At 41.0% G+C, this 11,838-nt stretch overlaps 2 protein-coding genes across 3 annotated transcripts; both read left to right on the top strand.

Moving 5' to 3' along the window:
• The first annotated feature begins 410 nt into the window (after nucleotides 1–410).
• Nucleotides 411–2,665, top strand: LOC147052056 (chemerin-like receptor 1). 2 transcript variants are annotated; one of them, XM_085919231.1, is made up of 2 exons: nucleotides 411–468; nucleotides 1,384–2,665. In XM_085919231.1, exons 1-2 carry the CDS (start codon nucleotides 411–413, stop codon nucleotides 2,490–2,492), a joined length of 1,167 nt encoding a protein of 388 aa, XP_085775357.1. In that variant the 3' UTR covers nucleotides 2,493–2,665. The 2 variants fall into 2 exon arrangements, with proteins under 2 accessions (XP_085775357.1, XP_085775356.1); XM_085919230.1 differs by having other exon boundaries at nucleotides 450–473.
• A 432-nt stretch (nucleotides 2,666–3,097) lies between these two features.
• Nucleotides 3,098–10,898, top strand: LOC147052055 (uncharacterized). The gene is made up of 2 exons (XM_085919258.1): nucleotides 3,098–3,262; nucleotides 8,474–10,898. Exon 2 carries the CDS (start codon nucleotides 8,627–8,629, stop codon nucleotides 10,445–10,447), a length of 1,821 nt encoding a protein of 606 aa, XP_085775384.1. The 5' UTR covers nucleotides 3,098–3,262; nucleotides 8,474–8,626; the 3' UTR covers nucleotides 10,448–10,898.
• Nucleotides 10,899–11,838: the final 940 nt, after the last annotated feature.

Below are 11,838 nucleotides of genomic sequence, written 5' to 3'. Positions count from 1 at the left end.
CTGGTCCTTAATTAAGCACACTGATCATGATCAAGAGTTTTGTGATATTAGTTGCATGTATTTCATGGATGATTCTTAAATGGGTTTCATTCTTTTTCTTTGTTGTTTTAATTTATTTGATGCCTTATAGAATTAGTTACTTGGTTGTCCATTAAATCATTTGTTAATAATTTTTCTAGCTCACCTAATGTCCTAATGAGGACAAATGTTACAGAAAATGGATGGATGAATGACTAATGAGAACAGATCTATTGCTATATGTTTTATATGTTTATTAGTTTAGAAATATGTTTTAAAATCATTTTAAGCTGCTATAGCTATACACAAAAGAAAAAAAGGGTGTAAAGCGGATATGAATTCAATTCGCCCAAAGTGTGGAGTGTCATCATACCGGTTGCTTTATTAGAGCGATGGAGTTGGGTAATTTCTCCTTTTTTCACATCTTCAACCCACTGGACAGCTTTGACGGTACTGTACGTATGTTATTGTTAACGTTTGTCATTTAGTTTGGGTTTATCGCAATAAATTTGATGATTGTCATATATGGTGATCATTTTATTTATTTCAGTAGTGGATTGATATTTTTTTTTGTTGGGTGGTTATTTTATTCATTGCACAACAAACACACCGGAAAAAATACTTTTCAGAATGTTACTACCAATTTCATTTCTGCATTAATAATTAATTTTATTGTTTCCAAAGCAAAAAAAAAAGAATTGAGTCAACATGTCTATTTGCTTTAAGCTGTTATCATCAAAATTATATTAAAAAAATAATATATATATATATATATATATATATATATATATATATATATATATATATATATAATAATCAACATGAGTTTCACTTTTTAAATGAAACAACAAAAATTAAGTTTTGCACAATATTCTACTTTATTGCAATGGAGCTTTATTTGTGGCAGCATTAGATCTAAAGTTGAGAAATAAATCCTCCGATCGATGCTGCTGGTATAGATAGCAGTATACATTAGCCTTGTATTTTGCAAGATAGGTGTTCTTACATTTGTGAGTAAAAAAAATTTCTACATTGTTGTTGTTGTTGTGAGATTTTTCAAATGGAAAATATATAGGCCCTGGCTAAATAAACGTTGGGGAACATTTAGATAACAAATGGATTCATTCTTTTCTCCAGTGCCAATAAATGCAAAACAATGGAAAGTGTGCTTTGCATTCAACCTTAAAAAATATATCAAGTATATAGAATGTGAGACCGATGACCCGATTAACTTTAGGACAGTTTGTAAGTTAGCCAACAGGAATAACGACAACAGAGGAACTTGCGACATTGCATGACTTGCATGATTGCTTATTCTGTGACGTAGGGATATTAAGACTGAAAAAAAAAAATTCTTCTTTTCAGATTTCAGGACCATGGAGAGCATGACTCCATCTGCCTTTCCAATTATTAAAACCACTGCACCTGGAGAAGACTTCAATGACCTTTACGCCAATTTTACCGATCCAGATAAGAAGTTGAGAGATTCTCTCAACATCATGTCAGCTGTCGTTTCCTCCTTAGCTTTTGTCCTGGGCGTGCTGGGTAATGGCTTGGTGATCTGGGTAACGGGATTCACGATGAAGAAAACCGTTACCACAATATGGTTCCTCAACCTTGCTGTGGCTGACTTTCTCTTCACGGCCTCTCTTCCGTTCAGTGTGACGTACACCGCTTTAGGATTCCACTGGCCATTCGGCAAGTTCATGTGCAAGCTTATAAGCGCAGTTAGCGCTCTCAACATGTTCACCAGTGTTTACATCCTGACGGTGATCAGCATGGACCGATGCATGTCTGTTATGTTGCCTGTTTGGGCCCAGAACTACCGCAGTGTCCCAAAGGCGTCCCGTGTGAGTTTGTGCGTTTGGGCGCTGGCTCTGATTCTAAGCACTCCATATTTCATCTTCAGGGACACAGGGCCGGGCTTCTTCAGTGACGAAGTTATTAACTGCTTCAACAACTTTGTATTTTCTGATGAAGACACACCTGAGCTGAATCAACTCCGACTGTTTCGCCATAAGGCGATAACCGTGTCTCGCTTCCTCCTGAGTTTTGCTATCCCCTTCACCATCATTGTGTCCTGTTACGCTGCCATCATCCATCGCCTCAGAAATAATACCAACCTGGCCAGCCAATCGAGTCGCACCTTTAAGATAATTGCTGCCGTTATTGTTGTTTTTTTTCTCTGCTGGGCTCCTTTTCAAATCCTTGTTTTATTGGAATTAACCAGTTACACATATTCAAGTTCAGTGTTGCACAATGTTATTACGAATGGACTCCCAATAGCCACAAGCTTGGCCTTTATCAACAGTTGCTTAAATCCACTTCTCTATGTGTTCATGGGACAAGATTTCAAGGATAAAGTTTGCAAATCTATTGTGCAAACACTGCAGCATGCTTTCCAGGAAGAGCAATCTCAAGTGGACTCAAAGACAGTTGAAACCACTCAGGGCAGTGAAACTCATCAAGTCTGAGTTTGCTAAAGGATACGAAAACATTGCATTGCAGTAAGTGCAACATAAATGGAGATATTCCTGCTTAGCTTTAGTTGACTGTTCTAGATGTTTAAATTTTGAAACACTGACAGGATATTATCTTATTCCTGTGTTGTATTAAAACAGCATATATAAACAACCAATTAAATTGTTCACCAGACTAACTGTATCTCCATTTGTTTGTTTTGTGTGTATATATATATATATACATATATATATATATATATATATATATATATATATATATATATATATATATATATATATATATATATATATATATATATATATATATTATAAATTATTATATATATTATAAATTATAATATACAGCAACAACCTCTTCTTCGGGGGGGGGGGGGGGTTGCCAGAGATGTTTTAAACAAGAAGATTCTCTTTGGTTGCTAAACACAACCTTTTTCTACTGACAATATGTCTAAAAAAGAAAATGTAAACATCACTAAGAGTTTAACCACTTGACTAATACTTCTACCTGCAACCATTAGGTCATAAGTAATTCGTTTAATGCAAATAAAAATCAGATTGTGCAGTGGCTGCGTCGTAACATTTCGTCCGCGGGAAAAACTCATTGGGCACCATCTATCTGTTAAACAGGATCTTTGGATGGTCCGGCCTGTATCCACCAAGGTCCGTGCCTGGAGCAGGAAGCGTTGCGCTAGCAACCTCCAGCGTTATTGGGAACCGACACAAATTGCTCTTGGTTGTCAACAAATGTGATCGATGCTGCGGTAAGTGCTGTGTTAAAAAATTGTATACTGATTGGGTTACGTTCGTTACTGAAACGTCACAATTATGACGACATGCTAAGGGTGGCTAACGCTACCTAGCTACCAAGCACAAACAGACAAAAGCCTCAAAATAAGATGGCGTATAGTACAATTGTTGCTTTTGCACATTCGTGGTTAAATCGTGTATATGTTGGACTTAGAGGTGAATTTTGTATTGCACATACACGGAGAAGAGCCTAAAATAGGCCGCGCTAAGGGAGCTCTCCAGTCGTCATCTGTTTGTGTTCAGGTCTAAATCGACAGTTTTTAAATTCCCTGCTGTCATGCCTTCATGATTTCAACATGCTTGTACAGTACCTCTTGATTATATATTTAGTTGGTAATTATATTATTGTATTATAAAGGCTTATAGTGAATGACATCTGGTGTTGTGCTTGGAGTGAGTTGCATTTTCCATTTATTCCCTATATAAATAGAACACTGCGCTCCGCAAAATGCAGTTTAAATGGTATTTCGTTAAACGATTACTACTCCATAGCGTATAACTAACCTTTTGTGTACCAATCTGCAGAATGTAAGTTTATGGCAGTGATTCCCAACTATTGAGAGAAGTCTTGGAATGTTTCTTAATTTATCCCAATTGATCCAGAAATTATTTTATTAACTTTACATTTAATACATCTTTGTTCATCTATTGATGTTAGTGATGGATAGTGACAGGCGGAACAATTAAATGCTCAATCACTAGATGGCAGAAAGTACAATAAGTACAAAAATGTTTTTCCTATGCCGTTCTTGGGTGTCCCCCCTGTGTTTTGGGTCATTATCTTGTTGCAAGAAGCGTGACCTGTGTCTGGAACCAAACTTTCTGGCACTGGGCAGCACATTCCTTGCTAAAATACATTAAAGAGTGTCAAGTGTTGTGATGGATGGATGCATGCCATTGTTGATGATGTAACCTGAGGTGATGCAATGAGATGAAGTGTGTATTTGTGTGCTGGGTTGTTCTCCGGCAAATTGACTTTGTTGTAGTCCCAAATTTCACCACTACAGTGTGAGCAACCTGGCCTTGTAATTCCAAATTTAGCCAGCAGAGGATGCCAAATCTTGACATGAAACCTGGCCAAATTTCCACATAGTTAGACACAACTATACATCTAATGTAATTTTTATTTCTGCTTTCCACTAAAATATATAACCTGTAACGCAGAATAGTATCTGTTAACGTAGTTATGTTTCATGTGTTAAGATAATATATGTTAACGTAGGGGTGCCCATGATTGTTAAGTGTTATAATTCATGTGTTAATATAATCACAGTTTAGTAGGTTTGGTGTTACATATGTTAATCAACTGTTTATGTTAATCAATCTTATGTGTATGATGATTGAGGATGCATGGAGGTGTTTGTTTTGGTCGAAACAATCTTTCGGTGGAGTAAGGCGAAAAAAAAAGTGAAATAGGGAAGTAACCGACAACTAGCTAAAGCTGCACAACCACAGTAGGTTGCCATAGGTGCTAGGGCTATGAGGTCATAGAATGTTTCATTCGATCTAATATATGAAATCAGGGGAATTCCCATTCGGTTGTATAGCTAACCTAAAATTCCATTAGGTAGCCCATCCAATTGATTGCGTCAGCCACAAGAGACACAAAAGCGATGATAGTCCATTTTCATTAATTAGCCCAATTTATGAATTAGTTAGCATATTCTATTTTATCCATTCATTTTGGAGAAATAATGAAACAACTAATGCCTTTAAAAACGCCCACATTCAATGAGGAATTGGGCCCCCCTCCCCTTTATTTCTTAGTTGATGTCACAGAAGGAAGTGATCACAATTTTCCCATTGGAAATCATTGTACAGACATTGCTTAAAATGTCAAAATAATGGGGATCAACCAGCATCAAAATGCATGTGGATGTCTCTACTGGTGCCCATAAAACGATTCGTTCTTCCATGGATGATTCAAGAGCAAGAAATGAGTAAGTAGCCTCTCTTCAGCTAAATTGCCCTGAGACATTTGTCTATTTCCTTTCACCAGTCATCAACAGATGCAAACATGACTTGTTCCGAGGGGCTTAATGTAAGCTAAATTGTTCATACGTCATTATTCAATTGAAATTGGCAAAGGTTCGTTTGATTTACATTTCCCCTGAAGTCCACGTATGGGGTACCATCTCCGCCGCCTATCCGAAAAGGAGGTGCTTTCAACGACCACACTCATTTAAAGGGTCAAGGTAAGTCTCGTGCTCCCAATCTTTCCAACAAGCCGACCTCCGGGGGGTTATCTTAGTTATTTATCCGAAATTTAATTGGAACGCAGTCGATGCGGTTCTTAAGCAAGCCTCCTCGTTGCGCGGCGTGCCTGCTGACACGGTCTGCGGCAAGCCTTCTCCCTGAGCTGCGGGCCAGCGCAGTCCACAGCAAGCCTCAAGCCTAATTTCTTTCATCCTTTGTGAATAGACATATGTTGTTCCTTTTCTTTTGTCATGTTTCAAAACAATAGGACATTGACCAAACATTGTAAGCAAGATAGAAAACAAGAGTAACATGCCTTCGCTTTAGGCTGATGTGTCAATCAAGCAGATTCCACCCAATGGGGGTCAGTAGGTCCGTCCTCACTATGTTCAAAATACCGTTAAATCACTTCTGAGATTTTTTTTCAGGGGGGAATTGTAGTACTGACGTCATTTTTAATATAGTCCTTTCACACAAGTGCCAATGTTGGTCTCAATTTACTGTCCCTTTAATAGTCTTCTGATTTCACTGAGGGAAGGCACCCCGTGTTACATGCTGCAAAGCAGGCCCATAACAGAACCTCCCCCCATATATCTCAGTAGAGAAATTGTTCTTTCCATGGTATTTCTGTAAACATGCTGAGTCCAGTTTTGTGTCCTCTGTCCACAAGACTTTCTCGATCAAGCTTTGTAGCATCTTCATTTCCTTTTGTTATATCCCGTTTATCTCTTCTGCATCCTTCTCTATAACACCAATTCCTGGCCTTGTGTTTTCCCACACAACATCATCAACATTCCCTTAGCTTAAGTCTTTCTTTCAATCTCATCACCCTTCTACCGATATACTCACTCTCTCCTCTCAATGTGTATAGCAGTCCAAGTCTGCTCTCGCGATGTCCACAAAACAATTAACCTCGGCTGTCCCTCTAAAGACGGCACTGTGGTCGATTCTCCTCACAGTGTGGAGGGTTAGGTTAGGGTTACACTTTCTTCCCGTGCCAGTGTGGGATTCCTCCAGGTACTCCAGTTTCCAAAGATATGCATGGTAAGGTCAATTGACCACTCAAAATTGCCCGTAGGCATGAGCGTGATTGCGAAGGGTTGTTCGTCTATGTATGTCACAAGCTGATGACCAGTTCACGGTGTACCCTGTCAGTCAGCTGGGATAGGTACTATCCCGTAGGATAATGGATTCAGAGAATGGATGGATGATTGGTCGCTCCGAACCCCCCCACACACTGAGCACGGGGGCCCCCCCAAGGCTGCATGCTCAGTCCTCTGCTCTTCACCCTGCTGGCGCATGACTGCACTGCAACCTACAGCAACAACCGCATGCTGAAATTTGCTGACGACACAACGACTGGTGGGTCTCATCGCTAAGGGCGATGAGACTCAATACAGGTTAGAGGTCGACCTTCTGGCCACGTGGTGCAGGGACAACAACCTCCTGCTGAACGTCAGCAAGACCAAGGAGATTGTTGTTGACTTCCGGAAGGGTCACACCCAACACCTGCCAGTGACCATCGACGGTGCTGTGGTGGAGAGAGTGAGCAGCACCAGATTCCTGGGGGTGCACATCAGTGAAGACCTCTTCTGGACCACCAACACTGCATCACTGGTGAAGAAAGCTCAGCGCCGCCTGCACTTCCTGCGGAAACTCAGGCGAGCAGGTGCTCCACAAGCCAACATAACCACATTCTACCGTGGCACCATTGAGAGCGTCCTCTCCAGTTGTGTAGCTGCACTGAATACAACATGAAGGCCCTGCAGCGCATTGTGAACACAGCTGGTAGGATTGTTGGTGCTTCACTCCCCTCCCTGAAGGACATTTACACCTCCCATCTCACCCGCAAGGCGACCACGATTGTGTGTGATGTGAGTCACCCCACTCACACTTTGTTTGATCTTCTGCCCTCTGGGAAAAGGTACAGAAGCCTGCGCTCCCGCACCACCAGACTCGCCAACAGCTTCATACTCCAGGCTGTTAAGATTCTGAACTCTCTCTCCCCTCCACCCTCGGCTGCATAACGTCCTGACCTTTTGGGCCACGTTGGCGGCTGCCTTGCACTACTCTCGCGCTATATTCTGACTGTCTGCTGTATGCACACTTGCTCCATTTTTGCTCCTCTTTTTTTATTTATCTATTTATTTATTCAGCGCTCTTGTTTATTCATTGTATGTGCCGTCTTGTTTTTACTTTTTGTGTTGTTTTCTTGAATGTTTTCTAATATGGCTTGTCACCGTGGGATAGTGGGAAACGCAATTTCGATCTCTTTGTGTGTCTTGGCATGTGAAGAAATTGACAATAAAGCAGACTTTGACTTTGACACACAACTTTTGTATTCCATCACCTCCAGTTCTGCTTCCTGATGTTTCTTAAGTGTAATTTTCTAAAACCCTATAAACCTAATCAATGTCGTCCCGTGAACATCGTGGTCCATAGGCACCTCAGTCTAACCTCATCTGTCAGCCCATCACTATTCTAAAGAGAATGCCTCTTGGTGCTGATGTTTAACTTAATATGTACTTTGGCTATTTATTTTCAGGAGTGGTGTCATTCGTAGCATGAAGTCCAATTTGGCTCAGGCAATGAATGAATGATTGTGCAATCTGACACTAATGTACCTTGATCTTGGACTCCACTTTTAATTTCTCTGGAGGTGGTTCTGCGCTCATTTGTTACCATTGGTATTATCTATCTTCGATTTGTCATCAATTTTTCTCCCGCGGCCACATCTCGTGGGGTTGGCTATAGTCCCTTGGATCTTAATTTTCTGAATGTCCATCTGTGGTAACAAATATCAAGTTTCTGGGAGATGGTCTCAGAGCCTATACCTTGCTTGTGTATCATTTTCTTTCTGATGGTGTCAGAACATCTCTTATCAGTGGCTGATTATTGAGTAAATAGTTTTTTTCCCTTCTTCCAGGTGCTATTTAAGAATGATTTTGATTTTGTTCTTCTTCTTCCAGGTGCTGTTAAAAGATGAAGAACCTATGAGCATGTGGAATGTTGAAGAACCCATTATTGGATCGTGTTTATTGAGAGACTGAGGACTTATTGAATTCCTCATGGAAATTATTTTTGTGAGTGTTTGGATAGTTTCTTTTCATCTCTCATAAGTGATGCCTTCAGCACATGGACCACATCATTTTATCATGGAAAGGCAGAAAGCATTGAACAGTGTCTCAGGTGGAGATCCATGTACCTTCATTTGCACGGAGTGTGGTGATGGATTTTCCCATTACACACAAGTGTTATCCCACATGGCCATTCACGGACCTTTGGAATCGTTTTCCTTTGATGGTTCATCAAATGGATTTGAAGTCCCTCGAGAATATGTGCTGCAAGAAAATGGCACACTGGCAATTTTAAATGGCTTATCACTATCTCCTTCCTCTGCTAAACCACCATCCCCTGGAGTCCCGCCACATTTTACACCTGCTGTCAAACCTTCATCTCCTAAACCAAGGCCTCAGCCCATTCCTGAAAACCCCAATCGTAACCCAAAAACACAGAAGTCATTGGACTTGAACAATGAAAAGGAAAAGCCTCCCCAGGACGATTACCGTTGTGAAATATGTAGTAGATCATTCAACAGTTTGCAAAGTTTACATTGTCACCATCAGTATAGAAATTCAGAGCTAAGTTACAGGTGTACTTTATGCTGCAAGATCTTTGAAGGTGGACAAGCTCTGGAGAAACATCTCCAAGAACATGCACGAGACCGGTTCCATTCCTGTAGTGATTGTGGAAAGCGATTTGTTAAAGCATTTGCTTTGTTTGCTCACCAAAAAGAAAGTCATATTGCTGCCACTGCTGGAAATTCGGAGAACAATGAGGAAAACAAGTTTCACAAAATGTATCCATGTCGCAAATGCAAATTACATTTCTTTTGGTTGTCAGATTTTCAGACCCACGCACAGCACCTTTGTAAAGGTAAAGCATCGAATGCTGCATTTGCATCTGAAATTGAAGTGAAGTCCAAAAACAATAAGGATAGACCACGTGAGAACTGTTACAGTAATGGCAACTTTAATGACCGTAAGGACGGTAATGATATGTGTGATCAGGATAAGAGCGACAAAATTGTCACACCATACAAATGTGGTTTATGTGGGGAGTGTTTCCTAAATTTAATCACACTTAAAAAGCATCAGCTGACACATCAGAATAAGGAACTGTATCAAGTAAATCAAGAATTAATCAACCCAATGAAAAAAGTAACCCTTAAATCGAGGCGTAAGAGGGCAAAAAGTAAAAATAGAAAACAATATCCCTGTAAGATTTGTCAGCGTGTCTTCAGTCACTCGAGTAGTTTGTCGAGGCACATGAGATACCATAAGGGTACCATGCACAAATGTACATTATGTGCTAGACATTTTCCTCAGCGCTGTGATCTAGTAAAGCATCTAACGCTTAATCACAAAGACGACATAGAAAAGAAACCTGGATTGAAACACTTATTACGACCACAGCCCCACAATTTAGACCACAAGCAACCCGCAACCGAAGTTTATCAAGACAGGACAAGACCAAAGAAAGCAGGCCGGTTCAAATTTAAATGTCAAGAATGCGGGAAGAGATTTTGGTTGGCCTATGTTTACCAGCGTCACTTGCGTTCTCACAAAAGATGTCACAATAAGTGTCCCCGATGTCCTGCCAAATTCATGAGTGATTCCGCACTTAAGGCTCACCTAAAGAATCACCCAAGCGGTTGGGATAAACCTAATGTGGAGCGATCGTCTCATGCTACAGGTACAAACGGGAAGCCCGTGAAGAGTCATGTACGTGACCTAGAGGACGATGAAACAGTGGACCACACCCCAAATGACACAGGAAAGTCCAGTGCTGTCTTTGAATGCACTGAGTGTGCAGAGACATTCTCACTCTTGGAGACATTTCTTCAACACCAGACTTCTCATGGCTCAGAAAAAAATGGGTAACTATGATATTTGACCTCCAAGTTATGGTTTTTGCCATGAATTAAGCTCTCGAAGAGTTAAACTGTTTCTGACATGCACATGATTAAATATTGAAGAAAACATTTGCCTCAGTTCTGCGATGTTAAAATTACAATTTCCTGTGGCGTGAGGACAGAATCTATTTTGAACGTGAGGACATTATGAAAAGCTCTTAGTAATTTCAAATACTTCTGCAGCACTCGTACAATTCACAAAGTGAAATAGCTGGGTTTGATTATGAACATTGTCTCTCCCGTAGTTAACCAGAAAATTTCACCCAATACCTGGAGAAATTGTTACTTTCAATGGTATTGTCAATGATAACCCACATCGTCACGATTTATTTTTATTTTTATCTTGTTTATCCAGTTCATTGCAACAAGATGGCTATTCAGTGTGATTTTATTTTTATTAAATTTTTACAGAAAAACTATTGGATGTTGTCTAGTTTTTAAGTCCCCTTTCATGACCATGTTTTCTGTTACGGACAAAGTTTAAGGACATCTCAAAAGGACATTGTGAGTGGACTGGAGACTTTTTTCTTTTAAATCCAAAGTGTTGCTTCTGTCCATCCACCCATTATCTGTACTGCTTGTCCCCACGGAGGTCGCGGGTGTGCTGGAGGCTATCCCAGCAGTCATCGGGCAGTTGGACACTCGCACCTATGGGCAATTTGGAGTGCTCAATAAGCGTACCCAGCATGTTTTTGGGGATGTGGGAGGAAACCTGAGGACCTGGAGAAAACCCACGCAGGCACTGGGAGAACATGCAAACTCCACACAGGGAGGGCCGGAGGTGGAATGGAACCCACACCCGCAGAACTGTGAGGTGGATGTGCTAACCAGTGCGTCACCGTCCCACCATGTTACTTCTGGTAGTGTTACATAGACATTCCATTGCATATACAACTGAGTCAGAGTTTGCTCACGGGGATACTAGTGACTCTTTAAAGCCAGGAACAGTCAAGCAGACAAACTTTTTGAACACTAAAAACATGTCTGGACCCATGCGGGCGGCCTCTGTGGCGTTTCCTCTGCATTTTATGGCAAATTCCGGAAGCTGTCATCACACCATGTGACTGGGGTCAAGTTAGGAACGTTCTCGTCGTGACCCTGTTAATCCGTAAGGAGACCAATCCTAACATCCATCCATCCATTTTCTGAACCGCTTTGTCCCCACGGGGGTCACGGGTGTGCTGGAGCCTATCCCAGCCGTCATTGGGCTGCAGGCGGGGGACACCCTGAACTGGTTGCCAGCCAATCGCAGGGCACACAGAGACGAACAACCATCCGCACTCGCACTCACACCTAGGGGCAATTTGGAGTGCTCAATCGGTCTACCAAGCATGTTTTTGGGATGTGGGAGGAAACCCA

This window comes from Syngnathus leptorhynchus, chromosome 8 (genome assembly GCF_054491065.1).
Source record: "Syngnathus leptorhynchus isolate UIUO chromosome 8, UIUO_Slep, whole genome shotgun sequence".
In the NCBI taxonomy this organism is placed as follows: Eukaryota; Metazoa; Chordata; class Actinopteri; order Syngnathiformes; family Syngnathidae; genus Syngnathus; species Syngnathus leptorhynchus.
The sequence above is the reverse complement of the archived record's forward strand: the minus strand, read 5'-3'. Positions and strand labels throughout refer to the sequence as shown.

Coding starts and splice junctions, on each gene's coding strand:
- LOC147052055 (XM_085919258.1), top strand. CDS start 8,627: ATGCCTTCAGCACATGGACCACATCATTTTATCATGGAAAGGCAGAAA.
- LOC147052056 (XM_085919231.1), top strand. CDS start 411: ATGGAGTTGGGTAATTTCTCCTTTTTTCACATCTTCAACCCACTGGAC. Junction 469..1,383: donor CCCACTGGACAGCTTTGACG/GTACTGTACGTA, acceptor TCTTCTTTTCAG/ATTTCAGGACCATGGAGAGC.